At 42.2% G+C, this 13,685-nt stretch overlaps 1 protein-coding gene across 3 annotated transcripts in view; it reads right to left on the bottom strand.

Annotated features, from left to right (window-relative positions):
- Nucleotides 1-8,756: 8,756 nt before the first annotated feature.
- LOC147435180 (putative methyltransferase PMT6) overlaps nt 8,757-13,685 on the bottom strand; it is a 29,899-nt gene continuing 24,970 nt past the window's right edge. For all 3 annotated transcript variants that reach the window (XM_086488288.1, XM_086488290.1, XM_086488289.1), the window contains exon 7: nt 8,757-9,271. In XM_086488288.1, the coding sequence (XP_086344414.1) occupies nt 9,107-9,271 (165 nt within the window). In that variant the 3' untranslated portion in view covers nt 8,757-9,106. The remainder of the gene's footprint in view (nt 9,272-13,685) is intronic.

The raw sequence follows: 13,685 nt of genomic DNA, 5'->3' as shown, positions 1-13,685 counted from the left end.
GATCAAGAAACTGGGTATACAAAGGATGATGATGATGCCCCACCACCATCTCCACCTCCAGGACCTGGTACTGGTGGGACAGGGCCAGATGAAGGAGGCCAGTCACAGCCAGACCAGCTAGACCAGACTACGGGTCAGCAGGAAGGACAGGATAAAGAGCACCAGTTGGGTCATCAGCAGACTGAAGAGCAGCAGCCCAGTAACACTGGGAATCAGCCAACTGATCAGTCTCATCACAGCAGAGAGGCTAAATGGAAAATGAAGGTTCAGGATGAGGGACCAGTGAGACTGATCATCAGCATTCAGTGCAGCTCATTACTTTGAATAAGCAGCTGAGACATCAACAAGCCTCCATCACCAAACAATATCTAGAGGATGATGCTCTCTGGACTGATTTAGAAAGATTTCAAAGACTATATGTGGGAGCCAGGGAAATGGTAGACCATTGGAAATTCGCTGCTTTGCATGATAAAGAAATTTGTAGACTACCTGCGCATCCCAGTACAGTTCAGTTGTTGGAACGAGTTCCGGTATGGATACTTAATGCTGATGATAAAGTGGCAAACCCACACTAGCAAAGACAGCCTACTGTAGATTGTCGGTCTTTAGCTCTAGAACTAGAACTTCTGTTGGTTAACAAACCAACTTACCGCTGCATGAAGGATGTTAGGGTCCAACTCAAGGAAGTTCTGGTACAACTGCAAGCTGCCAAAGGTGTTTTGGATCAAAGAGTGAAAGCCATTCTTGAGGACCAGACAGCCACTAGCAGAGGACCTCAAACAAGAATGTCAGTAGGAGCACAGGCAACTGCTCTTCGAACCTTATTCCAGCTAGTGAGAATCACTCAGAAGATGATGCAACAGGAGAACCAGGCTGTTTTCACTTTCCTGGAATTTGTGTCTGATTCTCCAGTTCTCTTATATGATGTTCCAGCAAGAGAAACTGAGCTGCCAAGATTCTTTCCAGCGTTGTATCCTCAACATCAAGAACCAGTTGATCGACTCACATATTTCAAAATAATTGATGAGCTTCAGGATTGGTATGAGCGATCAACTGTGGAATGGAAGACTTGGCAGACATTGCTCAATGATGCTCTTCAAATCAATGACATTCAGGCAATGAAAGAAGAGCTACATAGGATTCAGCTGTGTATGGACCAGTGGAAGATTCAGGTCAGAGGATTGACTAGGATTACTAATCAGTTGCTACAGCTTACAATCGAATCTTCCAAACTGCCTGAGAAAGACATTGCAGCAAAGCCGGGTCTAGCACCGCAGTACAGAGAGATGGCTGAGATTCTTTTCGAAGCTCGCGTCAAAAAAAATCAGCCTCTTCTAGAAGGATGGATCCATACTGCTTCGCATTGTCATAAGCTGGCCAGAACCAGACTGACCAAGGGTAGGTGTACACTCTATGATCCTGACACCAAAACCTATCATTCTCTCACACCTTATGAGGTAGAGATGACCACAGACCGGCGGGATCACCTTGAGCAGGAGGCCATTTACCGACTGATTCAGAAGGAGAATGTTGGTGCTGAGACTTCTCAGGCACCGTCCCGGTCAAAGAGCAAAGGCAAAAGGAAGACGGTCCAATGGAAGGATACTGGGTAGTTCCATCTCAGAATTCAGTGGCGACTTTTCTTCTCAGCAGGTAGGGAGAGATGACAGTTCTACCTTGGCCTGATGACAGCTCCACCTTGGCCTGGTGAGAGCTCCACCTTGGCCTTTTTCGCTGCCTCCCGCAATCCTTGGTCCTTCTTGAACTCCTGCATCCCAACACCAGAACCAGACAATGGATTTTTCAATTCCACACTAGAACCAGACGATGGATTTTTCAGTCTCACATCAGCATCAGACGGGCATTTTTCACAAATTTTGGAATCTTGCCAAAATTCAAGAAAGAAGGGAAGGATGTAGACGGCTGGATAATCACCATGCGGGAACGTGTTCTTAGAAGATGGGCAGCGAATTACTTAGTAATTACTAGAGCAATTACTACAGTAAAACCGAAGTGTATAAATAGGGCCCATTACATTATTATCGGGTTGGCAATTGTTATCACTTGTATTAGCGCTTTGAGCTACAATTGTACTTGAGCATCAGTGGCAGTATTGTCGGCTATACTTTCTCTCTGTAATTACTAGAAGGGAAGGATGTAGACGGCTGGATAATCACCATGCGGGAACGTGTTCTGAGAAGATGGGCAGCGAATTACTTAGTAATTACTAGAGCAATTACTACAGTAAAACCAAAGTGTATAAATAGGGCCCATTACATTATTTTCGGGTTGGCAATTGTTATCACTTGTATTAGCGCTTTGAGCTACAATTGTACTTGAGCATCAGTGGCAGTATTGTCGGCTATCATATTCACTGTAATCTCAATCATGGTATATATTTCAGTGATACTTACTTCTCGACCAGTCTTCTGAATCTGAATCTGAATCTGAATCTGAATCTTATTCCAGTCTATAAGTCTGATTCTTATTTCAGTATCCACATGTCAGTTTAGTCTCTCATTTCTGTCTAGTCTGCTGTCTGAAATCTTCCCACACTAGTAGCTGAAATCCTTCAACACTGGAATTAGATGTCTCAAGAGATCAGCTCCAATTCCACCCCCCAAAATGGAATTCAAATTCTAGCAGGTAAAACCATATCAAGTAGCGTATCTATGGAAAGAGTTCACCGTGTAGATTGTAGATCTATGATCTCCACTCAAATCGGAGATCATATGTGGGAGTTATGGAAGGGCGGAAATCATAAAAGTGTCCACCTCCTTTTTGGGGGGAAAGTGCATCCTTTGACCACTCTTACACATCTCTTACACACCCACCATTCTTGCACACATGGAGTATACCTATTTGTCACAATGTTAATCACCTCCATAAGCTCATGGAAAATAAAGAGGCCCTCCTACACCCCATCCTCTTCCTAATGGCAGAACATGCGACACTGTTTCAAATAACAGTTACACCAGAATGGATTCAATACATTGTTGACTCCTTGGAAACGCAAATATTTACTGCAAACACCACTAGATCACGTCAGAGGGTGATAGAAATTGAAGCTCGTGACTTCAGCTTGATTGAAAACCAGTTGTATAAACAAGGAAAGGATAATCAGCTTAGGCTATGCGCAACGGAAAGCATGTACCTTCCAATCCTTGAGCAAGCACATGAAGGAATAAGTGGAGGCCATTTCTCAGGGGAAAGACAAGAAAATTTTTCCTCTGCACTGAAATATGGTGGCCAACATTACATATGGACGCAAACGAATATACAAGACAATGTGACTCTTGTCAACACACCAAAGTGCCAATAAAACGAGATGAGATATCCTTACAACCAATGATGGCAGCTAGAGTTTTTTCTAAGTGGGGAATAGACTTTGTGGGACCAATTTCACCCCCTCTCACAAAACACATGCCCAATATATCATTGTAGCCACGGATTATCTCACTAAATGGGTCGAAGCTCAAGCTACGCAAAAAGCTGATGCCAGGACTACTGCACAATTTCTGTATGAAAATGTCTTTGTTAGATATGGTCTACCCATAGAAATTATCATTGATTGGGGCACACATTTTATAAATGAAGTAATTGAAAATCTTCTTGATGAGTTCATGGTAGTTCATAAAATGTACCACCCACACTCTAATGGCCAGGCAAAAGCTACAAATAAAACTCTATGTACAGTCTTAACCAAAATAGTCTCAGAGTCACGAACATATTGGGAATCAGAAGTTACATTCGACACTATCGGCTTATAGAATTGCTTATAAAACCTTGATTGGAACAACACCGTACAACATGGTATTTGGTCTTAACGCTATCTTGCCTATGGAATTCCTAATCCCAACACTAAGAGTAACCAAACAACTTGAGTAGAAAGGCCATGAAATGTCTTGACGAATAGATGACCTTGAAAGGCTAGATGAGCTTCGCTTAAAAGCAATAGCTTCCATCTATGCGCAAAAACGAAGCCAAAAAGAGTTTTTTGATAAGCATGTACGCTCGAAAGAATTCAAAACAAGCGATTATGTCCTAGTTTACACTTTAAAATAACATGCTAAGAAGCTAAAGAAGCAAGGAATGGGACCATTTGTGATCAAAGACTTATCACCAAGTGGCTTTGTTAAACTTGCTACATTAGACGGTGACAAAATGCCCAAGTGGATTAGTGGTTGTCGGCTTAAAAAATTTCATCTACCACTAACCCGGAATATACTTCTGTAAATCCACAAGGAACGCACTCCTGCAATTCGAAGTATTAGCAATAAACAAAAGGATACAGACAGAGGAGACGACGCCACTCTTTGACGGCGATATCAAAGATGAATCGGTTTCTAAAAATATGGTCGACTCATGGAGAAAGGATGGTTAACAAAGTTTCCAGCATACCGTGTATGTCTGATTGAAGCACCAAAGACTATCAGAGATGACGTCTCTTTTTGACTAGTACCTAGAATGAGAAGATGGTCAGAACATGCCAGGTTAATACAGAAACATCCTACATGGCTAAATTACCCCCAACTTCCAGCACCTAAGACAGGAGAGAGAATAAGTGGCACTTATATGGTGAAAACCCTAATGGGCGCCATTAAGCTTTTCACTGGCTCTCCTGACCTGACATGTGTGTTGCTCAGAAAAATTTTCAAGACCTTATTAGCCTGCATAAAAGTGTTCCGGTATGCTGTCAACTGGCAACACTATCACCAAGCTCTCTTATAATCTATCCACTCAACCATCACCACAAGTGCTGCATCATTTCTACCAACAAGTGATGTTTTTGCCAAGCTATCACATGCAACCTTTTGAAGAAGCTTTCTACACCGGTTTTTTTACCTATGACAGAAAAAAATTTGGCCCAACAATCAGCATCGGCAATATTAGGTATGAGCCATACTTAAAGATGATCACGCCACCCGGTTTCCACTAGAGACGAATCAACTAGACGGCCTGCGAGAAGAAGAACCGTCGTGTCAGGGACGACATGGACGTGGAGGGGGGGAGTGTTGATGCTTGAACAGAGAAGAAGCCTTTCCTAGCTTTTTTGTATCACTTATTTTTTAGAAACGACATGACATTTTCAAATGGGTTATGCATCCAATATTCTTTGTGAGAATGAGCCTGTAAAGAGGAATTGTATGTAAGCCAATTTTTGTAACCCTAAGACAGATTTTTGAATTAATATAATCTCATGTTTACTGTGCGATGTGTTAGAGAGAGAGAGAGAGGCTTCTTCTCTTCCCTACGCACTCTACAGAGCTTCCATTGTGAAAGCGCACCACCAATTCGTTAGCAACAGCGAGGGCTTCGATCCAATGCCAAGCTTACGTGATTTCGGTGTCGTTGACGGCGAAGCGAGCTCCTACAAGATTTTGGGTGAGTTTTCTTGCAACCGTGTGTCCGATTGGTGATTTTTTTATACATGTGGATTCACGGCGAGTAGAGCTACATATTAGGATCATACAAACCAAAAAGTGGTGACCTGCATTTTGTTGTATGTCTTTATACGCGATTGTCGCACGGGGTGGTTCTACGTAGGATATCGAGTCAAAGTCCATAGGGTAATGACCTCTCGATGAGAAAAGTATTTTCTATAAGTTTCGTAACTTTTTGAGTGTGTTTGGTTTAGTTTTAGATAGCATGAGCATTGTAGGTTGAGTTGCATTCACAAGCGCATACAACGTCTAGATTTGGTTTCCTTGAGTAGAGATTGTCTTAGAAGGTCGAGTAGGTGATTGACACCGATCTCACATTTTTCATGCGCCTACGGTTGAGCTTCGTCCTTGGCTAACATAGAGTTGTTGGTCTTGTTCTCGCTATGCTAGCGTCCGCTCGCGGTGTATCCGCCAACAACATGTCATCCACATAGAGCACAATGATCAGCAATACATCATGTACACGCTTGACTTACAAAGTTCTCTCAGTTGGACGATTCTAAAAATCATAGCATAAGCATGAATCTTTTTATACCAAGCATGTGGAGCTTGCTTCAGACCATACAATGCCTTCTCAAGCCTTTACCCAAAAGAAGGGGTGTGCATTGGGCCACAAACATCACTATATACAAGCTGCAGTTTGTGGGTAGCCCGCACAGAACCATCCTTTGAAAATTCACAACGCTACATTTTTCCCAAACTATGGCCTTCATATGCATGTTTCAATGGTGCCTTAAGAGGGGGCAACAAAGCCATCATATCAAATGTAACAACAAATTAGAAAAAATCACATGACCAAAACGAGCATGTCAAACTTTTGCATTTGAAATAGCCTTTGAATTCGAAACTATGCATTCTGAATCTTCCACACCTTTCTTGTATGCATTGAGCTTATACATTCTACGAAAGCAAAGTACTAGATGCCATCACAGTATCAACAAAATTGAGATCATACTTAGTATACGTCTCATCCACAAACTTGACCACAAGAGAAATTTTTACAAGTGCAGACATATATAAAGATTTTTCTTTTTGATCCCAAGTACATACAAAGCATCGAAAAGTGTGAAAGAGTTGCCACCTGCAATAGTAAACACAATCTTCCCAATTTGCTAAATTGGATAAGAAGCATTATTAGCACACTTGACAGTATTTGCGTTAGGGACAGTCTCAAGAGAAGTGAATAAATCACAGTGAGATGTAATGTGCTTAGTTGCACCATTGTCCAAGTACCCCATACGACCACAGATTCTCCAACACGTGCATCATGAATAGATAGTTCGTACTAACATTGCATATACTAAAAGCCCATTCTACATCTTGTGCGACCTTTCTCAAATCAACACTTGTAAAAAACCATCTACAATGGTTTCATTTTTCTCCTTCTTTAGAGTCTCTTTAGCCTTAAGCAACTTCTTCCTGCCTTTAGCATCAGACTTCTTAGACCTATTATTTTCTAAAGCAACAGTTGTAGGAATACGAATGTGTGGAGTAATGGAACACTTAACCAAAATTCCAATCAATGCATGAACCTACACATCCCTAGCATCCCAACGTGCCTACTCAATAGTGGACATGTTGCATCGTGTGTGCCCAAAGTGGGTAGATTTCCACATTCAAGTCCTCAACAAAGAGCGTGCGAAAAACATCATTGTTGTTAGCCATGGTCAGTGCCTGCACTTGATGCAACAACTATCTATATTAAAGGAAAAAAGCACAAAACCACTTGTGCTATATAGCACAACGGACTACAAAGTGTCTATGTTGCAAACATTTGCACTGTCCACAAAGCTGCACAAAAGGACAAATTTTGTTCAATAGTGGAAACGAAGGTTATGTTGCCTTGTGCATGCTCACCCAAAATCGCCTCAATCAAAGAACATGAGCCAGAAGGTTGTTGACGATGCTACCTGCATGTTGAAGCTCGCTCTAATACCAATTGTTGGAAATACAACTACAAGAATGCATGCAAAGTTGGAAAAGATGAAGGAAAAGCTCAAGAGCACACAACATAGAATGTAGTATTCTTGAGTGTGCCAATAGATAATGCTTGCCCTAGAGTGATGGGCATATATACAAACCAAGGAAAAAAACCTCTTAAAGAGAGAAAAAAAGTGCCCCGATGGTCCTAACTATGTTCACACACATCGTTACCATAATATGGTGATAGTGACATGGAAAATTGAGATTTGGTACTTGCCAAAGGGGGCTTTGTTATATTCCTTCCTGTACAATTGCATGAAACCTTGTTTCTTGGTGGAGAAACTCGGAGAAGAAATCGATGATAAATTGAAGTTGTGTCTCCACCTTGAGCGCCACTCCTGATAGCTTTGCCTTGCTCCAATTTTCTCGGTAACTTGCACGAGAAGAGCCCTCGGGGTGTGCAAAATTCAGCGATGGGAAGAGGAATCATGCCTCGCTACTGAAATGAGTTGGGCTCCTCTTCTTAGTGTGCTTCTAATAATGAGACCTATGGGGTGCCACCTTTGTGTCCAAGGCACATCCCCCACCTTTTGTTTTGTTTTTATTTCTCTCCACCCTCCGTCTCTCAATTTCATGTGTGCGATCTCCTCTGTCCCCCTTGAGGCACCCTCTTTTCACGTGTGCACATAAACTTGGTAAATTTTTCACACATGGTGACCAGGACTCGTTGCATGTTATGACTTCTTTCATTGCATATACAACATTGCTTACTAAGGCTTGTTGTTGACATGCATGGTTCAAGATTTAGCGGATTTGCAAGGCGCACACCGATTGACATTAATGTAACTACTATGAAAATGTTGAGCTCAAGGTATTATACATCCTACAACTCCACAAAACCTGTGTTTCTTGTTGAAATCTTCAAAACAAAACGGCATAAAATGCATCAAAATGACAAAATGCATTGCACGTTTCTTGTGATTGAGTATGAAAGCTAATTTATTTTGGTGCTTTCTAGAAATCTCGCTTTTTAACACTAGAAGTCAAAACTCTTAATACTCCCCACCCCAACAAAAAGCCCACCACTGACATGAAAGAATTGTCCCACCTCCCCTCGCACACTTGTCTAGCAATTGTGTGTGTGGTGTGTTCTTGTGCTCAAGTGTAGATAGAGTGAGCACAAACAAAACTAAAAATTCAAGATGCGAAACCAGCAAGTACTAAAAAAATAATCATATTGATATTATATTTTATCATCTTTGTTCACAAGGGGAGAGAGAACATTCAAACAAGAGATCATATTGCAATCCTGGCTGTGTGCATTGGAGTTGAAAGGAGTCCTTCTATCAAAAGTAAGGTGGCCTATGTAGGATCATGTACTACATGGTAAGAGAGAGAGAGAGAGAGAGAGAGAGAGAGAGAGAGAGAGAGAAGGGACATGGAAACTTGGTATGTAAGTCTACAAGCGATCTCGAAGCAGGATTTCAAGGCCCATGTCCGTCTTCCTCTTTCATGATACAAGCAGCTAAATGCAGCAGTGGAGGCACACCGACGTTGTATCCATACTTGGAAACGATGGAGGGAGATGCCCCAATGTAAGAACCACATGGAGCACAGCTCAATTCTGCAATGATGATGATGCTGCTTCAATTTTATACAGCAACTGTCTTGGTCTCCCTCCAAAAGATTACAGTGTTGGGGGCAATTGGAAATAAATACAAGCTCCTTAACTTGTGGCATCATCTTATAGTCCAAAACTTTTTTTGGCACACCAATAATTGCTCCCTGGGATGTACATCACCATTCACGTGAATGTCATGAATGGTCGAGCTCCAAAGAAATTTGGGGGCTAGAGCTGCCGCTGCTTGCACCGTTGCCGAAGAGTCTCTGATTATCACGAAGCCCTGCAAGTGCGATTCTTATCAGAAATGTTACAAACCTTGACTTTATAAACATGTCAATACAACAGTTGAACTACTTCCCATCAATCTACAAAGAACACATTTAATAGCACTAAATTTGCAGAGGTATCAACAAGATTAACAAGTTTTTGTTAGAAGCTGTGCCATAGTAGATGCAGTGTATGCTTGAATAAAAATTATATGAGTTTATCAGTAGCATTGTAGACACTGCATGCATTATTACTGGGCATGCAGCCTAGTCTAAGGATAAAGCAGCAGGGAAGGGGGGTGGCCGGGGGATTAAATTCAGGCCATCATTGCAACCCCTTTTCACATCATTATTTTGTGTCAATTCTGAGCAAATTCAAGTGATATGTATGTGTGTATGCAGGCACATGTGTGATCCTGATATTGCAAACTTGCCTCGCCTATGCAATCCGTTCCTGAGAACCATGGCAAACGGCACCTCCATGAACAAAGAAGGCTTATTTCCTCAGCCACACGACGCATCAAAGGTCCAATCAAATCATTGATTTCAGGGTTTCTTCACAAGTAGAAGAGGATTGCTTTGGTAGTGACAAAACATGCATTATTAAAATGGCAAACTTAAGTTTTGACAAACAGAAACCAAGAGCATGTCAGTCACAAAGTTTGCACTTTTGCCTCTAAACTTTATAATGCCTTCACCACACGAAAGCTTTTCCGCATCGGTGCATCCTCTCTCTCTCTCTCTCTCTCTCTCTCTCTCTCTCTCTCTCTCTCTCTCTCTCTCTCTCTCTCTTGTTTCTAAAAGGAGTCTAGCGATCGCACTATCACGATCCTTTGTTCTTTCCTTGCATTAATGAATGTAACTTTGCATTATTGATGGTACGCTACATGCCTTGCATAGCACTCATGTCACACGCTGGTGACATTGGATGTCCTGAACATACTTATCTGCTTCAAATATCTTGTCCTTTGTATGCAGTATGGGAGGAACTTTCTTGCCACCTTCAACTATCTCAAAGGGTGCCTTGCCAGTTGATGAATGCACTGTATTATTGTATGCATACTCCACCAATGGCAAATACTACTCCCACTTTCCTTTATGCTCTGACACATAACACTTCAGCAGATCTAGGATAGTAGAATTTGCCTCTTCTGACTGCCCATCTGTTTGAGGATGAAATGACGAAGAGAATTTGAGCGTGGTGCCCATATTCTCAAACAAACCTCTCCAGAACAAACTTGTTATGCGTGGATCACGGTCGCTAACAATCGACTGTGGCATGCCATGATACTTGAAAATATTGCTCATAAACAAGCGTGCCATCTGATCTGGCTTTATCTTCTTCCTGACACGAATAAAATGAGCCTGTTTGCTGAATCTGCAAATAATGGTCCAAATACCATCGTTTCTTGTCTGCGTTCTCGGAAGATCAAAGATAAAATCCATAGCAATACTTTCCCATGGTTTATCTGGAATAGGTAGTGGTTGCAATAACCCTGGTGCCTTTTGCCTGTCAAACTTGACCTTTTGGCATATTAGGCATTCTCGCACAAAGGCATCCACATCCCTTCTCAATGTAGGCCAATAGAAGAATGTCTCAACCGCTTTAATTGTAGCATCGATACCACGATGCCCTGCATACGGTGGGACATGACTCTCTTCCATAACTTTGCGTCGCAATGGCTTTGTGACACACAATCTGCCATGCATCATCATGAACCCATCTTTGAGAAGATAGTGTTCATGACGTTGTCCATCCATTAGCTGCTCCAAGACCCTTGCAAAATCTTCATCATTTGCATACTGTTCTCTCATATCATCAAGTTCATGATGATAAGGAATCGACACAGCTGAAATTTGTGGCTTCCTTGACAAGGCATCAGCCACAACATTCTTCTTGCCTTCCACATGCACAATCTGAAAATGGAACATGGACAAGATATTTGCCCATCGCATATGCTTCTCAGATAACTTTGTCTGTGTCAAGAAGTACCGCAAGGTCTGATGGTCCGTTTGGACAACGAAATCTGCACCTAGCAGGTAGTGTTTCCAACTTAAGAGCGCATGAATCACAGCCAATAACTCTTTCTCATAGACCTGCATGGTCATCTCTGGCCCTTGCAAAATTCTGCTCTCATAGGCTACTACCCTGCCATCCTGCATTAGCACTGCACCAATGCTACTACCACAGGCGTCACACTGGACCACAAATGACTTCTTAAGATCTGGCAACACAATGACTGGATCCGAAGTCATCTTTTCCTTTAAGAGATTAAAAGCTGAAATCTCTTTCTGTGTCCATCTAAAGGTGACTGCCTTCTTTTGAGGAGCATGTAAAGGTGAAGCAATCTCAGCGAAATTTCGGATAAACCTTCTGTAATAGGAGCATAGTCCCAAAAAGCTTCGGACATCATGCACCGTCTTCAAATTTGGCCATGACTTGATCGCTTCAACTTTTGCAAGATCCATTCTGACACCATCCTTTGAGACAATGTGTCCCAGAAAGTGAATCTCTTCCAGAAAAAACTCACTTTTCTTTGCATTGATGAGCAACCTATGACTGCGTAGCTCTTTGAACACAATGGCCAAGTGATGCCTATGCTCCTCTTCATTCTTTGAGTAGACTATCATGTCATCAAAGAATGTACCAACAAACTGCTGGTGTGGACGGAAAATTCTGTCCATCATCCTATTGAACGTAGCAGGAGCATTTGTGAGACCAAAGGGCATCACTAAAAATTCGTAAAGGCCAAACGTTGTTCTAAAAGCAGTCTTGTGCACATCCTCTGATCTAATGCGGATCTGATGGTACCCACTCTTTAGATCTATCCTGCTAAACATAGCTGCTGCTCCTAATTTGTCCATAATATCATCAATTCTAGGTATAGGGAACCTATTCTTGATGGTATTCTTGTTCAGTGCACGGTAGTCAATGCACATACGCCATGAGCCATCCTTTTTCTGCACCAACAACACTGGAGAACAGAATGGAGATGAACTGGGCTGAAACAGCCCCTTTTCTAACAGCTGCTGTACTTGGCCCATTATCTCTTTCTGCTGAGCCGCACTAACCCTGTAAGGAGGCTTATTTGGTGGGCTACTGACTGGCACCAAATCTATCGCATGGTCCTCGGGTCTCTCTGGCGGTAATTGAGACGGTAATGAATCAGAAAAGCAGTCACTAAACTGTTGTAAAAACATTGACCTTTCTTTATCTAGCACAGATAAATTTAATTCATCACAATCTGACACTTCACGTGCAAAAACCAAGTATGCAGAAAGATGCTTTTTCATTACAGAAGTAATAGCAGAAGCTGATACAGTAGGAATAGACTCCCCTTTAAGCTTTACATCGAGAATGTGAGTCTTTCCCCTGCTCTGTACAGTGATCTTTTTGTTGTAGGCATCCATGATTCCCTGTACACGAAACAACCAAGGAATACCTAACAACACATCACATCCGTCCAGTGGCATGATGTAAAATTCTTCAGCATCTACATAGGACTGGATATGTAGACGCAACTTTCCAATGATGGGTGTCACAGCCTCTGTATGGCCAGGACATGCCAAACCTGCCTCTGTTGTATACCCCATCTCTTCAGGTCTGATTCCAAACTTTGAAGCCAATTCTGGGGAAATAAAGTTGGCTTTGGCACCTGGATCAAAGAGAAGATAAGCACTGTTTGATCCCTGACCTTTCCCCATGCTCTGCAAAGCTCACTTGCATTTGAATTTGGCTTATCGCCCACCATATCTGGCACTAGACCAGCCATGGGCTTCTTTCCTTTCCTGTCTTCCTTGTCATCAGAATCAGCTGGCCTTTTCTTTGTAGGACAATTGTAAGCAATGTGGCCAGGCTGCTCACATATAAAGCATTTGTTCTCTGTCCTCAGGACCTTCTTTTGCTCTTCTGACTTGCGAGGAAAACGTCTTTTCCATTTCTTTGCTGGTCCTTTTTCTGATTCAGCCGTAGCTTTATCTTTCCCTGCGTTGGCTGACTCCTGAGTCCCTTTAGGAGCCTCATTGGGAACGTGCTTCTTGGCTGAATTTTTCTTGCCTGATCCTGCCTTGACGCCAGTGTTAAATTCACAATCTTCTCCCTTGAGCAAACCATTGCCAGTGTTTGCTACCTCGATGAGCTGCGTCAAAGTAGTGACTTTAGTCTTCGTACAGCACTTTCTCAATCCTTTAGGTAGGCCACAACAGTATTTTTCAATCTGTTTTGTCAATGGCACAAACCTATAGGAAGTTACTGGAAGTAGAGCTTTCCAAAACTTCCGATTGTAATCATCCAGATTTTTGCAAGTGGCAGCATTTAGCTGGTGCCATTCTGTCATGACATCTGCTTCGAAATCATCAGATAACCATGCTGCTGCAAAAATCTGCTTGAAGTAAATCCATGTGGACGGAGCTTGCCCTTGAAGCAAT

Source organism: Adiantum capillus-veneris, chromosome 18 (assembly GCF_014529385.1).
Source record: "Adiantum capillus-veneris isolate H3 chromosome 18, ASM1452938v2, whole genome shotgun sequence".
In the NCBI taxonomy this organism is placed as follows: Eukaryota; Viridiplantae; Streptophyta; class Polypodiopsida; order Polypodiales; family Pteridaceae; genus Adiantum; species Adiantum capillus-veneris.
The sequence above is the reverse complement of the archived record's forward strand: the minus strand, read 5'-3'. Positions and strand labels throughout refer to the sequence as shown.